At 38.1% G+C, this 21,522-nt stretch overlaps 1 protein-coding gene across 4 annotated transcripts in view; it reads left to right on the top strand.

Moving 5' to 3' along the window:
* LOC139758762 (RING finger protein 17-like) overlaps window positions 1-21,522 on the top strand; it is a 272,806-nt gene that overhangs the window by 240,943 nt on the left and 10,341 nt on the right. For 3 of the 4 annotated variants that reach the window (XM_071680535.1, XM_071680537.1, XM_071680534.1), the window contains 11 exons: window positions 2,524-2,645; window positions 3,686-3,806; window positions 4,118-4,245; window positions 6,926-7,076; window positions 10,175-10,387; window positions 13,188-13,345; window positions 15,237-15,363; window positions 15,927-16,107; window positions 17,698-17,849; window positions 18,752-18,895; window positions 21,296-21,412. In XM_071680535.1, the coding sequence (XP_071536636.1) occupies window positions 2,524-2,645; window positions 3,686-3,806; window positions 4,118-4,245; window positions 6,926-7,076; window positions 10,175-10,387; window positions 13,188-13,345; window positions 15,237-15,363; window positions 15,927-16,107; window positions 17,698-17,849; window positions 18,752-18,895; window positions 21,296-21,412 (1,614 nt within the window). The remainder of the gene's footprint in view (window positions 1-2,523; window positions 2,646-3,685; window positions 3,807-4,117; window positions 4,246-6,925; window positions 7,077-10,174; window positions 10,388-13,187; window positions 13,346-15,236; window positions 15,364-15,926; window positions 16,108-17,697; window positions 17,850-18,751; window positions 18,896-21,295; window positions 21,413-21,522) is intronic. The other variant, XM_071680536.1, reaches the window with a different exon arrangement.

The raw sequence follows: 21,522 nt of genomic DNA, 5'->3' as shown, positions 1-21,522 counted from the left end.
AGTCATAGGATGGGGGGAGGGGGCGAAGGCTCTGGGAGCAATGAAGAATGTGTGGAAAGAGAGAATGTTATCTCGTAGAGCAAAAATGGATACATTTGAAGGTATAAGAGTTCCAACAATATTATATGGTTGGGAGGCATGGGCTCTAGATAAGGATGTACAGTGGAGGATGGATGTGATGGAATGAAATGTTTGAGGACAATATGTGGTCTGAGGTGGTTTGATCGGGTAAGTAATGAAAGGGTAAAAGAGATTTGCTGTAGTAAAAAGAATGTGGTAGAGAGAGTAGAAGAGGGTGTCTTGAAATGGTTTGGACATATGGAATGAGTCAGTGCTATTTCCTGTGTGGCGGGGTGGCGATGGGCATGGATGAAGGTAGCAAGTATAGATATATACATGCGTATATATGTCTATGTACGTATACATTGCAAAGTATATGTATGTATATGTGCTTGTATGGGCGTTTATGTATATGTGTATATACATACATCATCATACATATATATTCATATATATGTATGTATATGTGTAGATGGACCATTCTTCATCTGTTTCCTTGCGCTACATTGCTGATGTGGGAAACAGCGATTAAGTATAATAATATGATAATGAATATATGCATATTTTGACATGTATATGTATGTGTATGTGCTTGTATGTATAGATGTGTGTATATGAGTGGATGGGTCTTTCTTTGTCTGTTTCCTGCCACAACCTTGCTGACGTAAGAAATTGTGATCAAGTGTGATGAATAAATGGATAAGTAATATGCATATATCTCTCTCATCCCTGGGGATATCGGAGAAAGAATACTTCCCACATATTCCCTGCATGTTGTAGAAGGTGACTAAAAGGGTAGGGAGCAGGGGGCTGGAAGTCCTTCCCTCTTGCTTTAATTTTCCAAAAGAAGGAACAGAGAAGGGGGCCTAGTGAGGATATTCCCTCAAAGCTTCTGTCCTCTGTTCTAAACACTACCTCGCTAGTGCGGGAAATGGCGAATAGTATGAAAAAAAATTGTATTGAACAATCGTGGCCTGAACATGCAGAAGGGTAAAAAAAGCATGCATGTGATATAACAAAATGAAATTTGATGGTATATTGTGGTCGATGTGTTGTCAGTGGACTTAACCAAGGCATGTAAAGTGTCTGGGGTAAACCATGGAAAGTTCTGTGAGCTTGGTTGTGGATTGGGAGCTATTGTTTTGGTGCATTATGCATGACAGCTAGTTAATAGATATGAGTGGATGTGACCTTTCCTTGTCTGTTGTTGGCACTACCTTGCTAATGTAGGGAATGGTTATCAAGTATGAAAAAAGAAATATATTTTCATTTTTTCTTTCATGCTTGGGTGCTGATTCCAGTGTTTGCATGGTAGCACCAGGAACAAACTAAGAAAAGGCCTTATTTGCTTACTTCCATTCACTGGCTTTCATGTGTAGTGCATCCATATCCCTTTATCCCCCCAGATGCTTTATATGACCTAGTTCAGTTCATTGACACCATGTCACCCCCCAGTATACCACAGTGCTCCAGTTTATTCTATCCCAAGCAAGCTTTTCACCCTCCTGCATGTTTGGGTCCCAAGGACTCAAAATCTTGTTTACTTCTTCCTTTCATCTTCAATTTGGTCTCCCCTTCTTGTCCCTTATACCTCTGACACATATATGTCATCTTTGTCGACCTGTCTTCACTTATTCTTTCCTGTTTCCAAACCATAATAGAACACCCTCCTCAGCTTTCTCAGCCATACTCATATTAACACACCTGTCTCTTATCCTGTCATTACTTACTCCATCAACCCTCCTCACATTGCATATTGTCCTCGAACATTTCATTTCCGATTCATTCACCCTATTCCATACATCATCATCCATATCCCATGCTTCACATCCGTACAACACCTTGGGGACTACTGTACCTACATGCATGCTCACCTTTACCCTCCTAGATAGTGATATCTCTTTCCACACATTCTTCAATGCTTACAGGACCTTTGCCTACCTCACCCACCCTACAGCCCACCACTGCTCCTGTAGTTCCATTTGCTGACATGGCCATTCCCAGTTACCTAAAACATTCTGCTTTCCCCAGGTTCTCTCAATTCATACTAACTCTCAAAAAAAACCTGTCTCTCTCCACTGGTGAACTTAATAACTGTGCTTTTATTCAAATTTTCTCTCAGCTTTCTCCCTTCACACTCTCCCAAACTCAGAACCAGTTTGTGCAGTTTCTAGCTTAAGTCTGCCACCAGTGCATTTTTATCGTTGAACAGTTACTGACTCACTTATGTATCTCTATTTGTATTTTCTGCTTTAGAAACTGATCAATCTTTTTCGTTTTTCTCTATCACATATTCTAATAATTTGGTTGTATGTACTTTCATTAGTCTCCTTGAAATTTACCAAGACATGTACTATCCCTTTGTATTTATTTGCAGGAAGATTGTGGAATCTTACATGTAATGAAACCACCAGACTTTTATGTGTCCCTAAATGTTTACAGTATTCTTTAAACTCTCTCCAGGCTATATTTCACTCGTTTAAGGAAGAATTCTGCATAGTGAGCTTGATTTATAAGAAAAGAGAAGCTGTAGGTGTAGGAGGGCTCCTGATTGATCATGAAATTGGAAGTGCCTTTAAAGTTCTGTGAGTAATTTCGTACAAGTAAAGTAGCATGTAGATTATGTATCCTACTAGGTATGCCATATGATAATTTCAGGCTTTTCCTGAGGGTTTTGGATGAAGATAAAGGTTTATAATTCTAATAATCTTGAAGTTCATTGCTTAGACATGAAAACAGCTGTGAATGCAAATTACTCTTCAATCTTTGCTTTGAATATTATAGGTAACTCACTCAAGACTTAAGAAATATATGTTTATTTATTTATTATACTTTATTGCCCTCTCCCACGTCAGCAAGGCAGCACAAGGAAGGAGACGAGGAATGGCCTAATCAACCCGTGTGCACGTGTATACATAAACACATATATACATACATATACATACATTTATATATACACAGACATATACATATATATTATGCCTGGGGATAGGGGAGAAAGAATACTTCCCATGTATTCCCTGCGTGTCGTAGAAGGCGACTAAAAGGGGAGAGAGCAGGAGGCTGGAAATCCTCCACTCTCGTCTAATTTTCCAAAAGAAGGAACAGAAAATGGGGCTGGGTGAGGGTTTTCCCTCAAAGGCTCAGTCCTCTGTTCTTAACACTACCTCACAACTGCAGGAAATGGTGAATAGTATGAAAGAAAGAAAGCAATGTGTATATGAGTGGATGGGCCATTCTTTGTCTGTTTCCTGGTGCTACCTCCATGACACAAGAAACCACGATTAAGTGTGATATGAAAATGATATATATTAATGCATTTGTTTCAGTAGTACCCTATATTTACATTGTTTTTCTCCTTTATTTCAAGCATGGAAGGGATGCTTACATGAAACATGAATAATAGCCAAAGTGCTATTAAGTTCTTAGGTAATTGTGCTAATCTTTAACAAAAGACTGGGAACATTTGAAAGCATGAAGGTGATTAGTAATGAAAAGCCATGAAAATTTTCATATTCTCAGTGCTTTAACTGTAGAATGGAAAATTGCATGATGGTTGACATGTATATAATTTTTCATCAAGCAAACAGATTTGTTTCATGTATGTTGCATTTCTTATTGGCAGTAAAAACATAAAGCCAAAGAGAGGACACCATTTGGAACTACATCACATGAGTTTGGAGATGCCACTGGATCAAGAAGGGTTCAGTCCCAGACGGTGCTGGTATCATCATGATCAGAGAGAGGTATTAGACTACTGCTCTCTGAATGAATTTATATGCTCCAGAGTCTCTGATTTCCGTACATTTTATCTGAAATTGCTTTTTATACTTGTCCATTCTTATATTTGCATTTTCCTTTCATATCTCCATAACTCCTAATTTTCAATTGTTTTCTGTTAAGTGTGCAAGGTAATCTTGGATTTGAATTCACTTTGTTGTGTTTTAGCACTGTACATTATTTATACATAACTCATATGATACATAATTTTGCCCTTTCTTGGAGCTTTTTCTTCAATGATTATGAAAGCTATCTTATCTTTTTTTTTTTTTACCAGAATGAGATTATGGTTGAGGATACCAAGCCCTCCAGTAGCAAAAATATTCATGTGGAAGTCTTGGGAGTCCTTTCGCCTTTTTGCTATATTCAGCTACGTCCCATCTCATACACGTCACAGTATAAACAGTTAGTGATAGTACTGTTGATATTGAATCGTAGTTTTTGCTTTGGTATATTCAGGATGTGACTCACCTTTTGAAAGTTAAAGGCATAGGAGAATAGAATTACTTAGAATAGCACAATTATTATTGAAAAAGTGAATGGAAGAGGGGTCATTGTCAGAGGAGTTAAAGAGAATCTGTCTAAGAAAGCAAACAGGGAAAATGTGTTGAACTACTAGCGGGTATGTCTGAAGGGAATTGTTTGAATTTGTTCGAAATATGATAAAAAAGGAATTGTATATTTTTTTTCAAAGAAGAAACTACCTGAGGGTGAGGTAGCATGGGCTCTGTGAAATCGGTCTTTTATAGAATGGTGAATCTCTTTTACTTCTTTGAAAGTGTGATTATACTTCAGGAAAACAGATGGATGTGTGAATTGTTTGATTTTTGATGGCATATCTATTTTTTTTTTTTTTTTTTTTTTTTTTTTTTCGCTGTCTCCCGCGTTTGCGAGGTAGCGCAAGGAAACATACGAAAGAAATGGCCCAACCCACCCCCATACACATGTATATACATACGTCCACACACGCAAATATACATACCTACACAGCTTTCCATGGTTTACCCCAGACGCTTCACATGCCTTGATTCAATCCACTGACAGCACGTCAACCCCGGTATACCACATCGTTCCAATTCACTCTATTCCTTGCCCTCCTTTCACCCTCCTGCATGTTCAGGCCCCGATCACACAAAATCTTTTTCACTCCATCTTTCCACCTCCAATTTGGTCTCCCTCTTCTCCTCGTTCCCTCCACCTCCGACACATATATCCTCTTGGTCAATCTTTCCTCACTCATTCTCTCCATGTGACCAAACCATTTCAAAACACCCTCTTCTGCTCTCTCAACCACGCTCTTTTTATTTCCACACATCTCTCTTACCCTTATGTTACTTACTCGATCAAACCATCTCACACCACACATTGTCCTCAAACACCTCATTTCCAGCACATCCATCCTCCTGCGCACAACGCTATCCATAGTCCACGCCTCGCAACCATACAACATTGTTGGAACCACTATTCCTTCAAACATACCCATTTTTGCTTTCCGAGATAATGTTCTCGACTTCCACACATTCTTCAAGGCTCCCAGAATTTTCGCCCCCTCCCCCACCCTATGATCCACTTCCGCTTCCATGTTTCCATCCGCTGCTAGATCCACTCCCAGATATCTAAAACACTTCACTTCCTCCAGTTTTTCTCCATTCAAACTCACCTCCCAATTGACTTGACCCTCAACCCTACTGTACCTAATAACCTTGCTCTTATTCACATTTACTCTTAACTCTCAAGAAAAGAAAAGAGTGAATCATGTGTTCATTAATTGACAAAAGAAATTAACATGTAGATTTATTCATTTCTTTAACAGTGTGAAAGTTTAGGGCTATAATAGCACAAGATGTCCTTTTCCATGATTTTTGTTTCTCTGCTCAGGTCGTTATCAGTAGGTGTGGAACCTCTACAATCTCTCCTTGAAAATTTGGGTTCTTTTGAGGTTATGGAGTTCCTCTTTGGTCTTTTTCATGATTAAGGTAAGGCTATTGGAATTACAGGAATGTCCAACAGGAACCAGTTTTGGTGGAATTTGGTATGAACCACTTAGGATCTACTTGAAAGTGTATCTGGTGTATTTCATAAGGATATAGTTGTCTCCCAGCTGTAATTGATGTATAGGTCATCAAAAGTCATAGCATTTTTGCAATCTGGATTTTCTCAGATTATAACAATTTCATTATGAAAAACTCTTTTTGTAGTGCTAGGAAAAGGATGAGATATGCACAGTGTTCAGTTCAGATAAAAAGAACTCTTACATGTACCAAGTGAAATCTATAAGAGGGCTGTGAGAAATCATCAGTGGAACATCTTATTTTACCAAGCAGCTTTAGATTTCTTTCTATATGGATTATTTCTTCCTGGACTAAGACTCATTTTGTAGACCCAGTCTGTGATATGCCATTGCCCATAATTTTGGGAAGATAGCCACCACTCCTGGCCTGTTTGAGGAACTTTCCTTTAACATACCTCTTAACAATGCCTTATTTTAGTTATGTCAAGAGAGTACCTGATATTGCCACAGTAGGACAAATGGACCTTTGTGTGCTTAGAGATGACTCTTCATGTATTGTTTTTGTTTTACATTATCCTCAGATGGAGATAGTTTTTCTCTAGACCCTGGAGAGAAATACAAGCTTTGAAGTATGAAAGTCTTTCCATCTAGGTCAGTGTGCCATAAGCATTTTTTCCAATTTGTAGTTCCCTGCCCTTCATTTCCCTTGTTCACTTTTTCCTAAACCAGTAGTAGCTGCCATCAGGTTGATGTCCTTATTCTGAGACTTGTGATGGTCATCACTAACAGCTGGGGATACCTGACTGTTTCGCTTAATTGAGGGTGCTGATTCGTCAGAGGGTGGATCAAAGCCGAGATGTTGGTCAATAGTATTAGCAAATACTTTAGTTGGTTAACAAATTGAGAGAGGTATTTATCTCATCAGAAGGAAGTTGATTTAGAGGTTTCCTACTCCTGGGAATCCAAAAAAGTCTTTCATGATTCACAAAACATTGTTATGGTGAAAAAATTTCTCATACTGCATAACCTACGCTTTTGTATTATTTATTCATGGATATTTATCACAAAATACAGATTGCAAGGTGAATTAGAAGAAGAGATTTTGAAGATGGAACTGGATGAAGGATTTAAACCAAGTGCTGGAGAGTTGTGTGTTGTGAAGATGAGGCAAATTCCATGTCAGGCTCGTGCTAGAATACTTAAACTGGATAGAGAGCATGCTGAGGTACAGTGTATTCATTTTTGCACATTTACATGCGTATACTTGCACATGTATTGATATTTGTATGATTGAGACAAAAATGCACTGCACCAGGTTGGTCACTGCATGAATAGCTATTATTTTTCTGAAGTATGTTCAGTAATGGGTAACAAGGAATTTTGTCAAAGCAAGGGAACTCTACCACAGGAAGAGGCTGTTAGCATCAGAATTATCCACATTGAAAGAGAGAAGAAATTGATAATACATTATTTCATTTTACAAATTTTGGGAAAATTTAATGTAGTGAATATGAGCAATTCTTCAACATCAGAAATGACCTGTCATTTAAAGGATTATAACAGGAATAAGATTCAGTTTACAATACAGGTCAAGAAATATCCTTATAGTTACAGAATTGTGGATGTTTGAATCAGTCTGAGTGAAAAACCTGTGAATGCAGAGAGTAAAGATGAGTTTAAGATATTAGGAATGAGGAGAAAGAATACTGCCTGTGTACCCCCCTACATGTCATAGAAGGTGACTGCTTTCCAAAAGAAGGGACAGAGGAATGAGCCAAGCGAGGATTTTTTCCCCCTATAATAAAGTCAAGTATCTGTTCTTGGAGCTGCCTTACTCATACGGGAAATAGCAAACCTGTATGAAAGAATATAAAAGAACCTTAAAAAAGCTGTAAAGTTGGGGATCCAGATGTGTTGAAAATCCTTATCATTTGTACTGGTAAATAGGTAGTTAAGCCCACTGTATGTTTATCTGGGCATTGTTGTAGTCATGTCTTGCTTGTACATATTGTGGTTGGCAAAATTTTAGAAATCTTGATGAAATTTGGAATCTTATCATCATCCCAGAACCTTAGTTGGAGCATATTGAAATGCAGTACAAGTTGTACTGTCCAACTTTGAATTATTCTGCTTACATGGCTCCAGTTATAAAGTTCTTAGAAATATTTTATGATAATGTTCATTCTCAGCTCATGTTCCCATGCATTTGTAGTGGACTTAGCAAAGTTTAAAGTTTGAAATGCATAATCACTTGTTACATGACCTACCTGTAATGAAGCGTACATTCTCAGTTGTATGCTTTATTTTGCAACATATAAGACTGATGATCTCATTTTCTCCATATGTCCAAGCCATTTCAGCAAACTTTTTTCAGCTTTCTCAGCTACACTTTTCCAGTTACCTAACCTTTTACTTATGCTTTTATAACTTAGTCAAGCAAGACTGTTGATAGGTAAAGAATATTTTGGAAAAATAGTATTTGACTATATATAAGGTTTGAATGCTTTTGTAGTTGACACATATGATACATTTAGCATTATTTCTATATAACTGGCATAGTGTTCCTCCTACACTGTCTTCCACTCTTTGAGTGTTGACTTGGAACACCTGTTGTCTCCTGGAACTCCCGCAAAGAAGTGGCCACAGTAATATAGTCTTCATAACTAGTGAACTGCAGTGCCACTTCTTAGCCTTAATGCCTCAACAGGCCATCGGCAGAGGGCAACTTGAGTGCAGTGTTTGCAGAGGCCCCTACTTAAAGCTTTTGCCCAATGTGTTTACTTAATGTTCTTGCCTGACTTGAAACAGGATTTGTTCATATGATATAGCAGATGAAGTCCTGTCAATAAATGTGAAAGTTTACTTATGTATTCATGATGATGATCTGCCTTGTATTTAAGCAACACATAGAAGAGCATATGTGAGAAAATATTAGATTAAGATGTTTGGACACGCAAATGCTATGCTAAGACAACATTTGCAGTTGTAGGTTATTGGAAAAGTTGTGATTTGTAATGTATGATTAGTATAGGAAATACCTGTTCATTAATCTCTTACTTCTCTGGTATATGGAAAAACATGAGGTGTACATCAGCATTAATTAGAGTATGGGATTCCACAATATATTAAAATCTTCTGTGGTTGTTGTGTGACAATTTCAGTTTCAGCGTGATACAAAAGAAAATCTGGCAACATTATACATAGGGCATTTTGAGTGTTAGGAATGAAAACAGAAGTCTATGATTATGCATTGTATTTTATGGGTTGGGAGTTTTAAAGTAATTCATACATGAATAATGGATTTCTTTAGACAGGACTGGGAATACCTGGTTTAAATAGAGGTGCATGAATAAGTGTAAGGACACAAGTGAGACTTGGAGCAAATGGGCAGTATTGAATTATGTACAAATCGATAGGTGTGCTAAGAGAAACCTGTTGAATGTCAGTTTTCTTAGAGGGGCAGTTGGTGGGTTGTCTAATCACTTTTTGGTGGCAGCAAGGGCAAAAGTTTGTATGGAGTTCACGAAAAGAGAAATGAAATAAGTGGGAAGAGGGTAGCGAAAGTGAGTGAGCTTGGAAAAGAGGCTTGTGTGCTGAGATATATATGAAAGAGGCAGGAGGTCAAGAGGATGGAGGTGGGGGCTGAAAAAGAGAAAAATGAAAGATAGGATGAGAGAATATCAATCAGTTTTTGTGAGAATAAAAAATTGTTTTGGTAGGAGGTGAACACTGAAGAAGAAACAAATGGACTAATGGGAGCACTGGGAGGATAGCAGATGGAGAAATATGGCATAACCTTCCACAAGACAATGTGTTTACATAACAGTTGGAGTGGATGGGATTGCTGTTGAAATAAGGTAGTGATGATGTTGATTGGATGTCAGGGGTTTCAGTATATGTATAGATGAAGATGAAGTGAATGAGGATTATTGGAATTCCTTAATGTGTCATTATTTGGAGGTAAGGTGAACAGGAGTTAATGCTAACATAGAGGCATAAGTCTGTTAAGTGTACCTTGTAATGTTAATGGGAGTGGTGGTTGAGAGGGTGGTAGCATGAATAAAATATCAGATAAGGGAGGAACATCATGGCTTTAGAAGAGTTAGAGGATGTTTGACCCAAGTCTTTGCTTTAAAGGGATTTTCCTGGAGATGTTCAGAGAAAACGAGGGATTTGTATGTGGCAATTGCAGATCTGGAGAAAGTGTTTGTTAGTGTTGATATAGATGCCATGTGGAAGGTGCACAGCATTAGGTATTAGAGGAAAGCTGCTAAAAGAAGTGATGAGTTTTATAGAGAGAGTAAGGTGTATGTGCATTTTCAGGTACTTTTGATAGATTGTGGTGGAATGGAAAAAACGTGTTTTTCCTGCTTACATCCTTTACCAGAAAAGTTCAAAACTATGAAGGATCTGTGCCTGATAGTGAGTCTGGCTGACATAATTCCTCCTGGTGGACTGAGATGCTGGCCTGGCACAACTATAGATCGCCTTAAAGAAGAACTAGCAGCTCAAAAAAACTTTTACATGGTTCAGAAGGTAGTTTTACTTTTGATATTTCACACTTTAACATTTGATTATAGAATATGAGCTTTGGTGAGTATGGATCTACTGGTTTCTATTCCCTAAGTAAACATTTGTGAAGAGTGGTAGATAGGAATTTAATAACATGGCTTCTTTTGTTTCATGAAACTTTAACTTTAACATCAGATATGTGCAAGTGATGAGATTGCTGTGTCTGGCATTTTTAGGAGCCTGTGTTCAACCTAACTATTCCAAATGATCGCTTAGTGAATATATCAATAAATTTGATTTGGCTTTCCTTGCTGTATATTTCATACCTCACTGTGGCTTTCATCTTGATGTCTGCTTTTTTCTCCCCTTGTCAGGAGCTTTTTAGATATATATTTGTTTCCATCTTCTCCATTATGTGGAAAATGTATTTGTGAGAACTTTGTGAGCCCAAATGATATTCCAATGGTTTATATTTCAGAAATGTCCTGATTTGTCCCAGAAATGTGTGAAAGTGTTTTATATGTTTTATTTATTGCATGTTATCTTGACCTGGAATAACACTGGAGTAAGTGTCTGTGACTTTGTGTATCCACATCTTATATATAGTATGATGGTGTCAACAAAATTTCATTAGCTGCTCCAGCAGGTTAGTGTCATTCAGACTGCACAGTGATTCTATGACCTAATACTGGCATATCCAGCCATCGTGTTATCATATAACATTCCTCCTTTGTACAGGTAAATCTCAGTTAAGTAGTTGGTATATTTTCAAATCCTATCAGGTCTCTGAATTGTCATTGATCAGCATCATTAAGTGGCAAAGCTAGAATTGAGACATGATTTTGACTTCCAGATTTGTTTTGGTGTTAAAGTTGAAATTGGCTGTTTAAAGAAGGGAGAGTCCTGTAAAAGGGAATGGCTAGTCATATTGTGGGAGCAGCTACATAAACTATAGGAGAGTGGGCATGATAGTGCCTTTGAATGTTGCTCCATGGCTGTTTCAAATCTTATAAATGATCAGGTTTCTCAGTAATATATTATCTGATATTGTATTGGAATAGATTTTGGGGGAATCTGTGGTGAGACCAATAGTATGAGGTGTAATACAAACCATGTTTGATCATGCCGACATGGAGAAAGAGGTTGTTGGAACTACCTTCCTGCTTCCCTTGTCCATAAAATACCAGTTATGGCACTTTCGTAGCTAAGACTGTATAACTTGATTTTTTGCTCCATAGACTATTACCTCTCTTTGGGGAATGTGTATGTCTCGGTTTAGCATATAGAAGAGATTAATGTTGCAGGAATGGAGACATGTATTCCCTCTCCCTCTTAGGCTCCCCTTCTTTCAGTCTTATGTTTCACTCACTTTTACTCAAAGAGGTCTCCCTGGTCAGACCTCTCCTTTCCCTATTCTCATTCAGCTTTTATCTCTACTCAGGATTATTGTAGATATGTTTTGTGTTAGATGGACTCCTTTTTTTACTTCAAAAGAAGTGTGGTAACTTGTTCGTATTTCTTTGATAGGACAGAAGTATCGTTTAACAGCTTTTGTCATTCTGTCTCTTTGTTTCCCTAACCAGCAATACCATAACTATTTCTCCTCCTGATAGAGCCACACTTTTCAGTTTCATTTCTTGTTTTAACTTGTGTCTAGGAGAATCTCACATACCATCACTCTATCAGTCACTGTTTGTCATTTGCTGTAATCTCTTTATAAAAACATAACTCTATTTAGACACAGCCAAGGCAAATGGAATAAATGGAGTCTCTCCTCATACTCTGAAGGAGAATGCCTCATACCTTGCTCCCATGGTTATTCACCAGTGCTTCTTTCATTTATTTTACTAACGTCTGATCATCCTTGATATCTTGAAAGCTATTGATAGGATGGAGCATTAGGGCCTGATTCCTAATTGATGACAGTATTTGTAGTGAAGCAGACATCCTGTTTTTTATGAGTCAGTGTAGCATGTTTATTGTTTCTTGGGTAGTGTCACTGTGCGGTGATGATCATGAGCTTATTTACATGTGGAAGGACTTTCACACTGTGGTCAAAGGAAGTTAATGTAAGAAGGTATGGGATAGGGTTGGAGAAAGAAATGTTCCTCGAGGAACTCCATTGTGGACCTTGAGGTTGATAGTGAAGTCTTTGTGAATGACTGGCTTTGCAGCCCGCTTGTAAGTTGTCTGACCATATATTGTTGTTGTTGTGGAGGGTGACAGCAAGTGATCTTTGACTGAGGATGTGTTAAGGAACCACATCAAATGGATTGTTGGTATCTTGTGTTTCTAATACTGTGTGGAAGGAGGTTGTGGCCATCTAGGATATGTTGTGTCAGGTTTGTGTGCAAAGTATGAGTGGACTGAATGAGACAAAAGACATGCTTTGTAGGTGAGAGTGGAATAATTTACTTGATTCTCTTGTCAATTAGTTTTTCAAGGAGTTTAGTAGCCAAGGACAGAAGTGATAGAGGGTGGTAGGAGGTCCTAGACAGAGGTGGGAGTTTTGGAGGACCTCAGGGTGATTACAGTGTTGCCAGGTTTCCACATGCTTGAGATATTTTTATATTGCTGGTAGTGATTGAAGATATCTATAATTGTTTGGCTTGCAATTGGACCAGTATGTTTTATGTGGAAGTTTGGTATTTTGATAGGGCCTGTTGCAGGGAATTTCTGTATGATTGTAATTGTGTTCCTAATGTCAGTAGGAGTAAAGACTGGATGAGCAGTTGTTTCAAAATGGATTTTGCAATGGTTTTTCATGAATTTCTTCCTCATCCCCCTACAAATTTTGATATGGTTTTGTTTTGATGTATTTCAGGGTAGTTCTCATTTTGATTCTATGCTGGAAACTGAAGTCCAGCATGTGGAACTAGGATGGATACAAGAAGTTACTGGTGGACCATTTGAAGCCAGTTGTGTTCTTCATATTTCACTGAATGAACTCCTCATTGAAAATGGTCTGGCACTTCCTGTACGGTTAGTACAGTTAGAATGATCTTAGCCACTTCTCGTTAATGTAAGCATGTTGACATAGAGATTTGGTGCTGTTATCAGTGAGTAAATGTTTTATTTATTATACAAGATAGGGGTAGGGTTTTTTGCTGCAGTTTTTTAGTTCATATAGATCCATACTGTTATTATAACATTGTAGAGTTTTTTCAATGTCCTCAGAAGACACACCAATGACCCTTCTATTGGCAGCATAGATTTTATGTGATGATTGGGAAACTAGCAGCAGAAACAAAATGGTCAGCTCTTTTGTATCACTTCTGTAAAAAATGCCGGCTGCAGTAAACTGCAGCAAGTGCATTATTGTTTACCTATCTATCCTGTCTGTAAATCCCTCCCTTGTGTATGCCATTCCATGCATTCTTCCACCCTTTCTTTGCCTCCAATATTTTTCCACTTTATTCCCCCATGTCTCAAGTGGTCTTCCTCTCACACCAACCCCTTTAGTCATGCATTCATACAATAGTAAACTCACCATTGTGCATCATGATAGTTGTGTTCTGATTTTTCACTTTGCACTTATGCATTGTCAGGGGAGACTGGCATCTCCGTTCATACCTGTACTTTCACAGACAAGCTGCCTTTATTGCACAGTCAAAAATAATTTCTTTGGCTCCACTTGAAATTCCCATAACCCTAAGCAATTCAGTTATTTCATATGTCCATCTCTTCTGTAATTTACCTCTTCTTCTTGTACCTTCAAGCTGCACTGTAACATGTGATAATGTCATTTACTATATTTGTCAAAATGTTTAGGTGTCTGTGAGTGACCAGAAAGGAAGAAATTGAGAAAATTGAAGTTATTGAAAGAAGATTTGGCAATGCATAGAGAGCTCTGATGAATGAGAAAAATTTGACAGCAGAGTGTGCAAAAAGCTTGCATGATTGAGTGCATTTTCAGGCTTTGATATATGAATGTGAAATCAGTTTTGATTGTTCCATATAGGTTGAAAATAGCATTTCTAGAAATTGAACATCTACATTGTGTAATAGGAACTTAAGTAATTTTAAGAAATGTAGATGACTCCTCTTATCCATTAAATTTAATGAAAGCACTCAAGTGGAGGTGAAAAAGCAAGGAAAAAAAAATATTGCCTTAAATAAACAGATTTCCATGATTCTTGTTTTGAAAACTTTCTGGAATGAAATGAAAGTTAGATGATTCTGACCTTTGAACATCTTGTTATGGGCCAGGGTGAAAAAAGTGTCTCTTGAGAAAAAGCATGAACAGTTTAGGAAGCGACAGCCATTTAAACCCAGAATGTTTTAGATATTCAAACCATAGTGCAGTGCTAAGCATTCACATCATGTTATTCCTCTGCCATTTAAGCCTAGCATGTGCCCAGTAATCCAGCAGGATGGGGTCATTTGCAGAGTATGTGAGCCCTTCCCACTATTGTTGTTTATGGATAACTCAGAGGCCATGGGATTTTTTTTGCAAGTTGCTTTGAGTTACAGTTGATGTATGGTGTCAATATTCAGGTTTGTATGTAAAATACATGAGCTAATTCAAACATGGACAGGAAATCAGGCATATATGTTCTCAGCACTTTTACAGAGCATGCATGTGACGTCTTCCCACTATAGCAATCCTTGGGCAACTAAGAGACTTGAGGATTTTTCACAAGCTCAGTAGAGTTACAGATATGCTTGCTGTTAAAAAACAAGTGTGTATTCAAATGTGGGTGGGAAAATTGTAAGCTTGTTTATACATCCTCCATACTTTCCTGGTAAGATGTATATATACATTCAAAGTATCAAAGGGGTGAGAAGTCATTTCCTACTTTTCTGGTAATTGTTTGATGTTAGATTAAGGAAAATTATTACTGATCTTCTTATTATCCATTAATGTTTACAGATCTTCTGCACCAGCCATGCCACATGAACATTTTAAGGGAGAAGAGGGCAGTACTGACCACTATATCAACCTGAATACCACAGATCACAACTTGCTCATGTCTGAGGATTCACACTTTGTCAAACAGGTGATAACATTTTACCTTTGTATGCACTGGATGGGAAAAAGAATTAATTTTCATAAAGAGATAGATGAGCTAAAACCATTAAGGACTTATCCATACACATCTTAGTAGTGGGAAGCTCAGGAAGGTACCCATGATTTACATTTGCCCCAAACTGGAATATTCCACAACAGTCTGGTGCGGTCTCATGAAGAGCTATGTAGAATGGCTGAAAAGGCTCCAGAGGATTGCAACAAGCAGTACTAGAACTAAATGGAATGAACCATAAAGAGAGGAGGGAAATCCTCAGTCAGCCTGCCTTAGAAGAGAAAAGAATAAGGGTAGATATGGTAAATATTTGTGTAACTCTAAGAAAGCATGATGACATGCAGTTCTCTGAATCTAGGAAATGTCCACAATAAGAGGGCAAAACTGGGAGTTAGGCAAGACAAGTGTGCAGAGAATCACTGCTCCCTGTGATATAATCAAATCTGATTCCGATTGCTTTGTCCAGATGTGTTTTTATCTGTATTTTGTGTTATCACATTTGATAACTCATGAATATATATAGATTTGTTTTGCTTCAGGAAATCAAAGGTGTCACATCATGGATGCTTGTTGATGAGACTCCAAATGCAAGTAAAACTCACACCACTAACATTCATTCCTGTCATTGGCTACCGTGCCCTTTGCCAGTCACTACTACATTTACTGCCATTCCTTCTCATGTTGATAGTCAAGGAGTAGTGTACCTTCAGCCTTTAAGTAGTGAGTAAACATTATCAATTTTTTATAATGAATCGGTGGTTTTAGATTATGCGGCACTCATTATGTAGCTGTATGAAAATGACAATTGATATTATACGTTTTCCCACGTCTGTGGAGATACTAGCTAATATATCATATGATTGCTAGCTTATAGAGGTCTTTTTTATCACTGAGGAAGCAGGAGAAAAAATTCTGGTTTCCTCAGTAACCTTACAAGTACAAAATATAAGTGGATGGTCATCCACTGAAAGGTCATGCGTTCATGATGATCCCTTAGAAAATATATAGGTTGTTAGATTATCTGGAGTATATGTAGGAACTCTTATGATATGTATCAGTTACTTAGTAAAGTGAAGAAGTGTAAAATGAGAAATGTGAAGAAATAAGTGACTTCTTGAGTGATTTTTGTTTTGGATTACCTCAGAAAGAGTGGAAGGTGTTCCCAGTGAGCATGCTTATCAAAGAAAGTATGTAGCAATTGCACCAAATTTTATGTGTGTGATCTAAGAATGTTAGAGGACTTTGGTACAGATGATGGATAAAGACTTAGAATATTTGCAAAGAAATATGATTTCCAGTATCCATCTCCTGAATGCCACCTGGTCGAACCCCTCACATTCATATATGGTATTAAAGCTATAATATTTCTTCATATATCCATGTTATTCACTATTAGCACTGTAGCTGTGTATGAAATAAGAGTATATGAATGTGGGGTGTTTGGGTTGGGGTGGTATGCAAAGTGAGAGTAGTTTGGTGAAGAGATAGGTGGTGATAGCTTCCTGTAAGAGGAGATATGGATGGTGGCTGGAGTGGATGGTATTGCAGTTGAATTTAGGGATCTTGGTGAGTGTGCCTGAGGATTGGCAGAATGCATGTATGTTGCCGCTGTGTAAGGCAATGGGGAAAAAGGTGAGTCTTCAAACTACAGGGGTATAAGTTTGTTGAGTGTATGTTTTAAGTGAGGGTATTGATTAGGAGGGTGAAGGCATATAAAAAAGTGCGCACTAAGCAATATATGGGTCCTGTTAATTCAGCTGCCTCAGTGTTTCCCTTGATTTACTTGTTATACACTTCCATTCAAACAGCTGTATTGGGTCATCCTCTTGGGAGTTTCTCTCCCCCTCTCACTCATCATCATCATGTCTCTCTCTCTCTCTCTCTCTCTCTCTCTCTCTCTCTCTCTCTCTCTCTCTCTCTCTCTCTCTCTCTCTCTCTCGATGAATACTCTGACTCATGATTTGATGCATTTAATAGAGTAGGTAAATCAGTATGGCCCAGAGGGTGATTTGCTGACATTGAGCTGAACCTAGGCAGATGATGCAACAAAGATCAACCATGAAATGATCTGTTGGGTTTGGCTCTGGATAGTGGGCATGTTTTTGGTGCATTATATGTTACAATTAGAGATTGGATATGTGCAGGTGAGGCCATTGTTTGTCCTGAGGTGAGAGTGATAGTTAGGTATAGAAAAAACAATGGTAGTGTTGTTTTTCATTCCAAAAAGCCACATGTGATGAATGATTCATGATATGACCAAATTATTTTATTTAAAGATAAGCTTGATGCATACTCCTGGTGTTTTCACAGATGCAAAAACCTTGGAGCTGATTTGTGAGACCCAAACAATGCAGTTTTCTGGTTCCTTTCCTAGTGACAGTGACCTATGCTGTATCCCTGGTGATCCTGTTATAGCTCGCTTCCATTTAGATAATAAGTGGTACCGTGCTACTGTGGTTAAGGTATGTAGTGTTTTTGTGCATTTGCAAATGCTTTGATTTCATTTTAGTTCTTGTTATTCTGGTAAGCTACAAAATATAAGCGAGGAAACAAAGACAGATATACCACCCTCCTTTGACTTTAAGCCAAGTTAGTAGTGGATACAAGCTGTATAAAGCAAATGAAATTCAGTGCTTTATTGATAAGGCATTAGAATTCAAGTTTATTAGATTATATTCACCCTATGCAAGTCACGAGTATGTTGCCGTCTTGAATGTTATGTTCAGTTTTGGTTGCCATGGTTGAAAAAAGACAGAATAGGGAGAATGCTGTGGCAAGCTGTTAGGTTGAAACTAGGACTGATAAGTAAATTCTATAAGAGCTGTTTTATTTAGCTTGGAAAAGATAAAGATTAGAGGTGATTTGATACAGGTATGAAAGGTTTTTACAGTCTTGATATGAGCAGGTGTTTAAGGCTAGATCAATCTGGTTTCACTGGTAGTAATGGATACAAGCTGATGGGCAAATATTTTACTTTCAGGCTAATTACTTTTGCTGCAACTGGTTTGTTGATATATATGGAGTGATTTACAACAGCCTCATTTACACACATCCATTCTATAGTTGTCATGTATAACATACATAGATCAGAACCTGCCAGGCACTGCCAAGCCCCACTAATTTTTCCATGCTGTGGCTCAGACCATTTGCGGCATGTTGCACCCTATATACCAAGTCCGTCCAGTTCATTTTGTTAAATGCTAACCTTTCAACCTTATAATCTAAATATGATGGATATAGGTTAGGAGATAGGTATAGAAGAATATTACTTTAATGTCAACATTGTATCATGCATAAAAGTTGCATTATAGCATTGATTAATTGCTACAAAGTACATCAAAATTGTATTTTTACATTCTTGTAGCTTGAGGAGAATGGGGAGGCTGAAGTCCAGTTTGTTGACTATGGCAACACGGAGACTGTCAAACTACATGACCTACGTAGAAATATGATGTACTCCCATCTTCCAATTCAGTGCTACAGGAGTAAACTGCATAACATAAATCCAGTAAATATCTTGAGTATTTTCTTTTAATCATATTTGCCCTTATCCCCAGCTTGTGGAGGATATTGTATTAGTTATGCTTAATGATTTGTTTGTACAGTTGGGAAGTATGTTTTACACCCACAGCACCCAGCTATGTGTTTGTGCAATATGACACCATTTCCCAGCTACTTGAACTATTACACCCAAAAAGCTGTGGGAGACTCCTCAGTTTAAGGGTTCCTGGGGCTATGTCATGATGAATGATAGTACAGTATGGAGAGAGAAATGTACTCTAGAAGGGCCACATCTTCTCACCTTTATTTAACTATATATATATATATATATATATCTACCTTGCTAACGCGGGAAATAGCGAATAGTATGAAAGATATATATATATATTATTTTTTTTTTATTATACTTTGTCTTATACTTTGTCGCTGTCTCCCGCGTTTGCGAGGTAGCGCAAGGAAACAGACGAAAGAAATGGCCCAACCCCCCCCATACACATGTATATACATACGTCCACACACGCAAATATACATACCTACACAGCTTTCCATGGTTTACCCCAGACGCTTCACATGCCCTGCTTCAATCCACTGACAGCACGTCAACCCCGGTATACCACATCGCTCCAATTCACTCTATTCCTTGCCCTCCTTTCACCCTCCTGCATGTTCAGGCCCCGATCACACAAAATCTTTTTCACTCCATCTTTCCACCTCCAATTTGGTCTCCCTCTTCTCCTTGTTCCCTCCACTTCCGACACATATATCCTCTTGGTCAATCTTTCCTCACTCATCCTCTCCATGTGCCCAAACCACTTCAAAACACCCTCTTCTGCTCTCTCAACCACGCTCTTTTTATTTCCACACATCTCTCTTACCCTTACGTTACTCACTCGATCAAACCACCTCACACCACACATTGTCCTCAAACATCTCATTTCCAGCACATCCATCCTCCTGCGCACAACTCTATCCATAGTCCACGCCTCGCAACCATACAACATTGTTGGAACCACTATTCCTTCAAACATACCCATTTTTGCTTTCCGAGATAATGTTCTCGACTTCCACACATTCTTCAAGGCTCCCAGAATTTTCGCCCCCTCCCCCACACTATGATCCACTTCCGCTTCCAAGTTTCCATCCGCTGCTAGATCCACTCCCAGATATCTAAAACACTTCACTTCCTCCAGTTTTTCTCCATTCAAACTCACCTCCCAATTGACTTGACCCTCAACCCTACTGTACCTAATAACCTTGCTCTTATTCACATTTACTCTTAACTTTCTTCTTTCACACACTTTACCAAACTCAGTCACCAGCTTCTGCAGTTTCTCACATGAATCAGCCACCAGCGCTGTATCATCAGCGAACAACAACTGATGATTGGAAACAACTGTTTCCTACTTTAGCAAGGTAGTGCCATGAACAGACAAAGAAAGGCCATATCATCTCACTACCATTCTCTTGCTGTTGTGTAATGCCCTGAAACCACAGTTCCCTAACCAAATTCAGGCCCCACAGACCTTTCCTTGGTTAACCCTAGATGCTTCACATGCCATGGTTCAGTCCACGCTATCCTGTGCACACCTTTCACCCTCTAGCATGTTTAGGCCCAGATCTATCAATATCTTTTTCACTCCATCCCTCTATATCCATTATAGTGTCTCTGTTTTCCTTGTTCCCTATACTTCTGACACATATATCCTTTTTGTCAATCTTTCCTCATTCATTTTCTCCATATGTCCAGGCCATTTCAGCACATTCTCTCTCTTCAACTCTTTCAACCACATTCTTTTTTATTACCATGCTTCTCTCTCGTCCTCTCAGTAATTACTCAATCAAATCACCTCACACCACGGATTGTCCTTAAACATTCATTTCCAACTCATCCACCCTCCTCTGCACAGCCTATACCTCATATCCATATAGTGTTGTTGGGAATACTATACTTTCAAACACACTCAATTTTGTCCTCCCAGTTAATGATCTCTCTTTGCACAACATATTCTTCATCGCTCCCTGAACCTTTGTCCCCTCCCCTCCCATTTTACATTATGAACTTATGAGTTAATAATCAGATGTGGATCCCACAATGTCTTTGAGCTCTTTCTTCCTTGCATATGTTTTTATCCATCTTTCACCAAAATTTCAAAAACTGCAGATTTCACTTTAAGCATTATTGTGTGTCTGTTTGTAAAAGTTGGAGATATTCTTAACTTTGGTTGAAATTGGAGAGTTAATGTGTGTACATGTCTTATAAATGATTTGTATCTCTCTTTATGTTTCCCAGTGTGTATGTTTCAAATTATAGGTACACCAAAAGTTTGGATTATCATTTAGTGACAGCAGTGAAAATGAAAAATATTTCAGTTATGTGTGGTAAGATGATATTGTTTGTACTTCACAGAAATCAGAGAATGGTCACTGGGAAATAAAATTGTTAGATTTTCTTCATGAAACCATTGTTGAGAAACAGTGTCGAGTAAATGTTATGGAAAACCCATACCAAGGAGAAACGCTGAAGGTGAGATCTAAATCAGTAGTCCATTATGTAATCTTGTATGCAAAATCTGTTCCTCTCATTATAGTTTCTGCATATCTCACCAGTGCACTGATTAGCATCCCTCTTCTAAA

This window comes from Panulirus ornatus, chromosome 31 (genome assembly GCF_036320965.1).
Source record: "Panulirus ornatus isolate Po-2019 chromosome 31, ASM3632096v1, whole genome shotgun sequence".
Classification (NCBI taxonomy): domain Eukaryota; kingdom Metazoa; phylum Arthropoda; class Malacostraca; order Decapoda; family Palinuridae; genus Panulirus; species Panulirus ornatus.
Note: the sequence above shows the minus strand (reverse complement) of the source record. Positions and strands in the feature narration are given on the sequence as shown.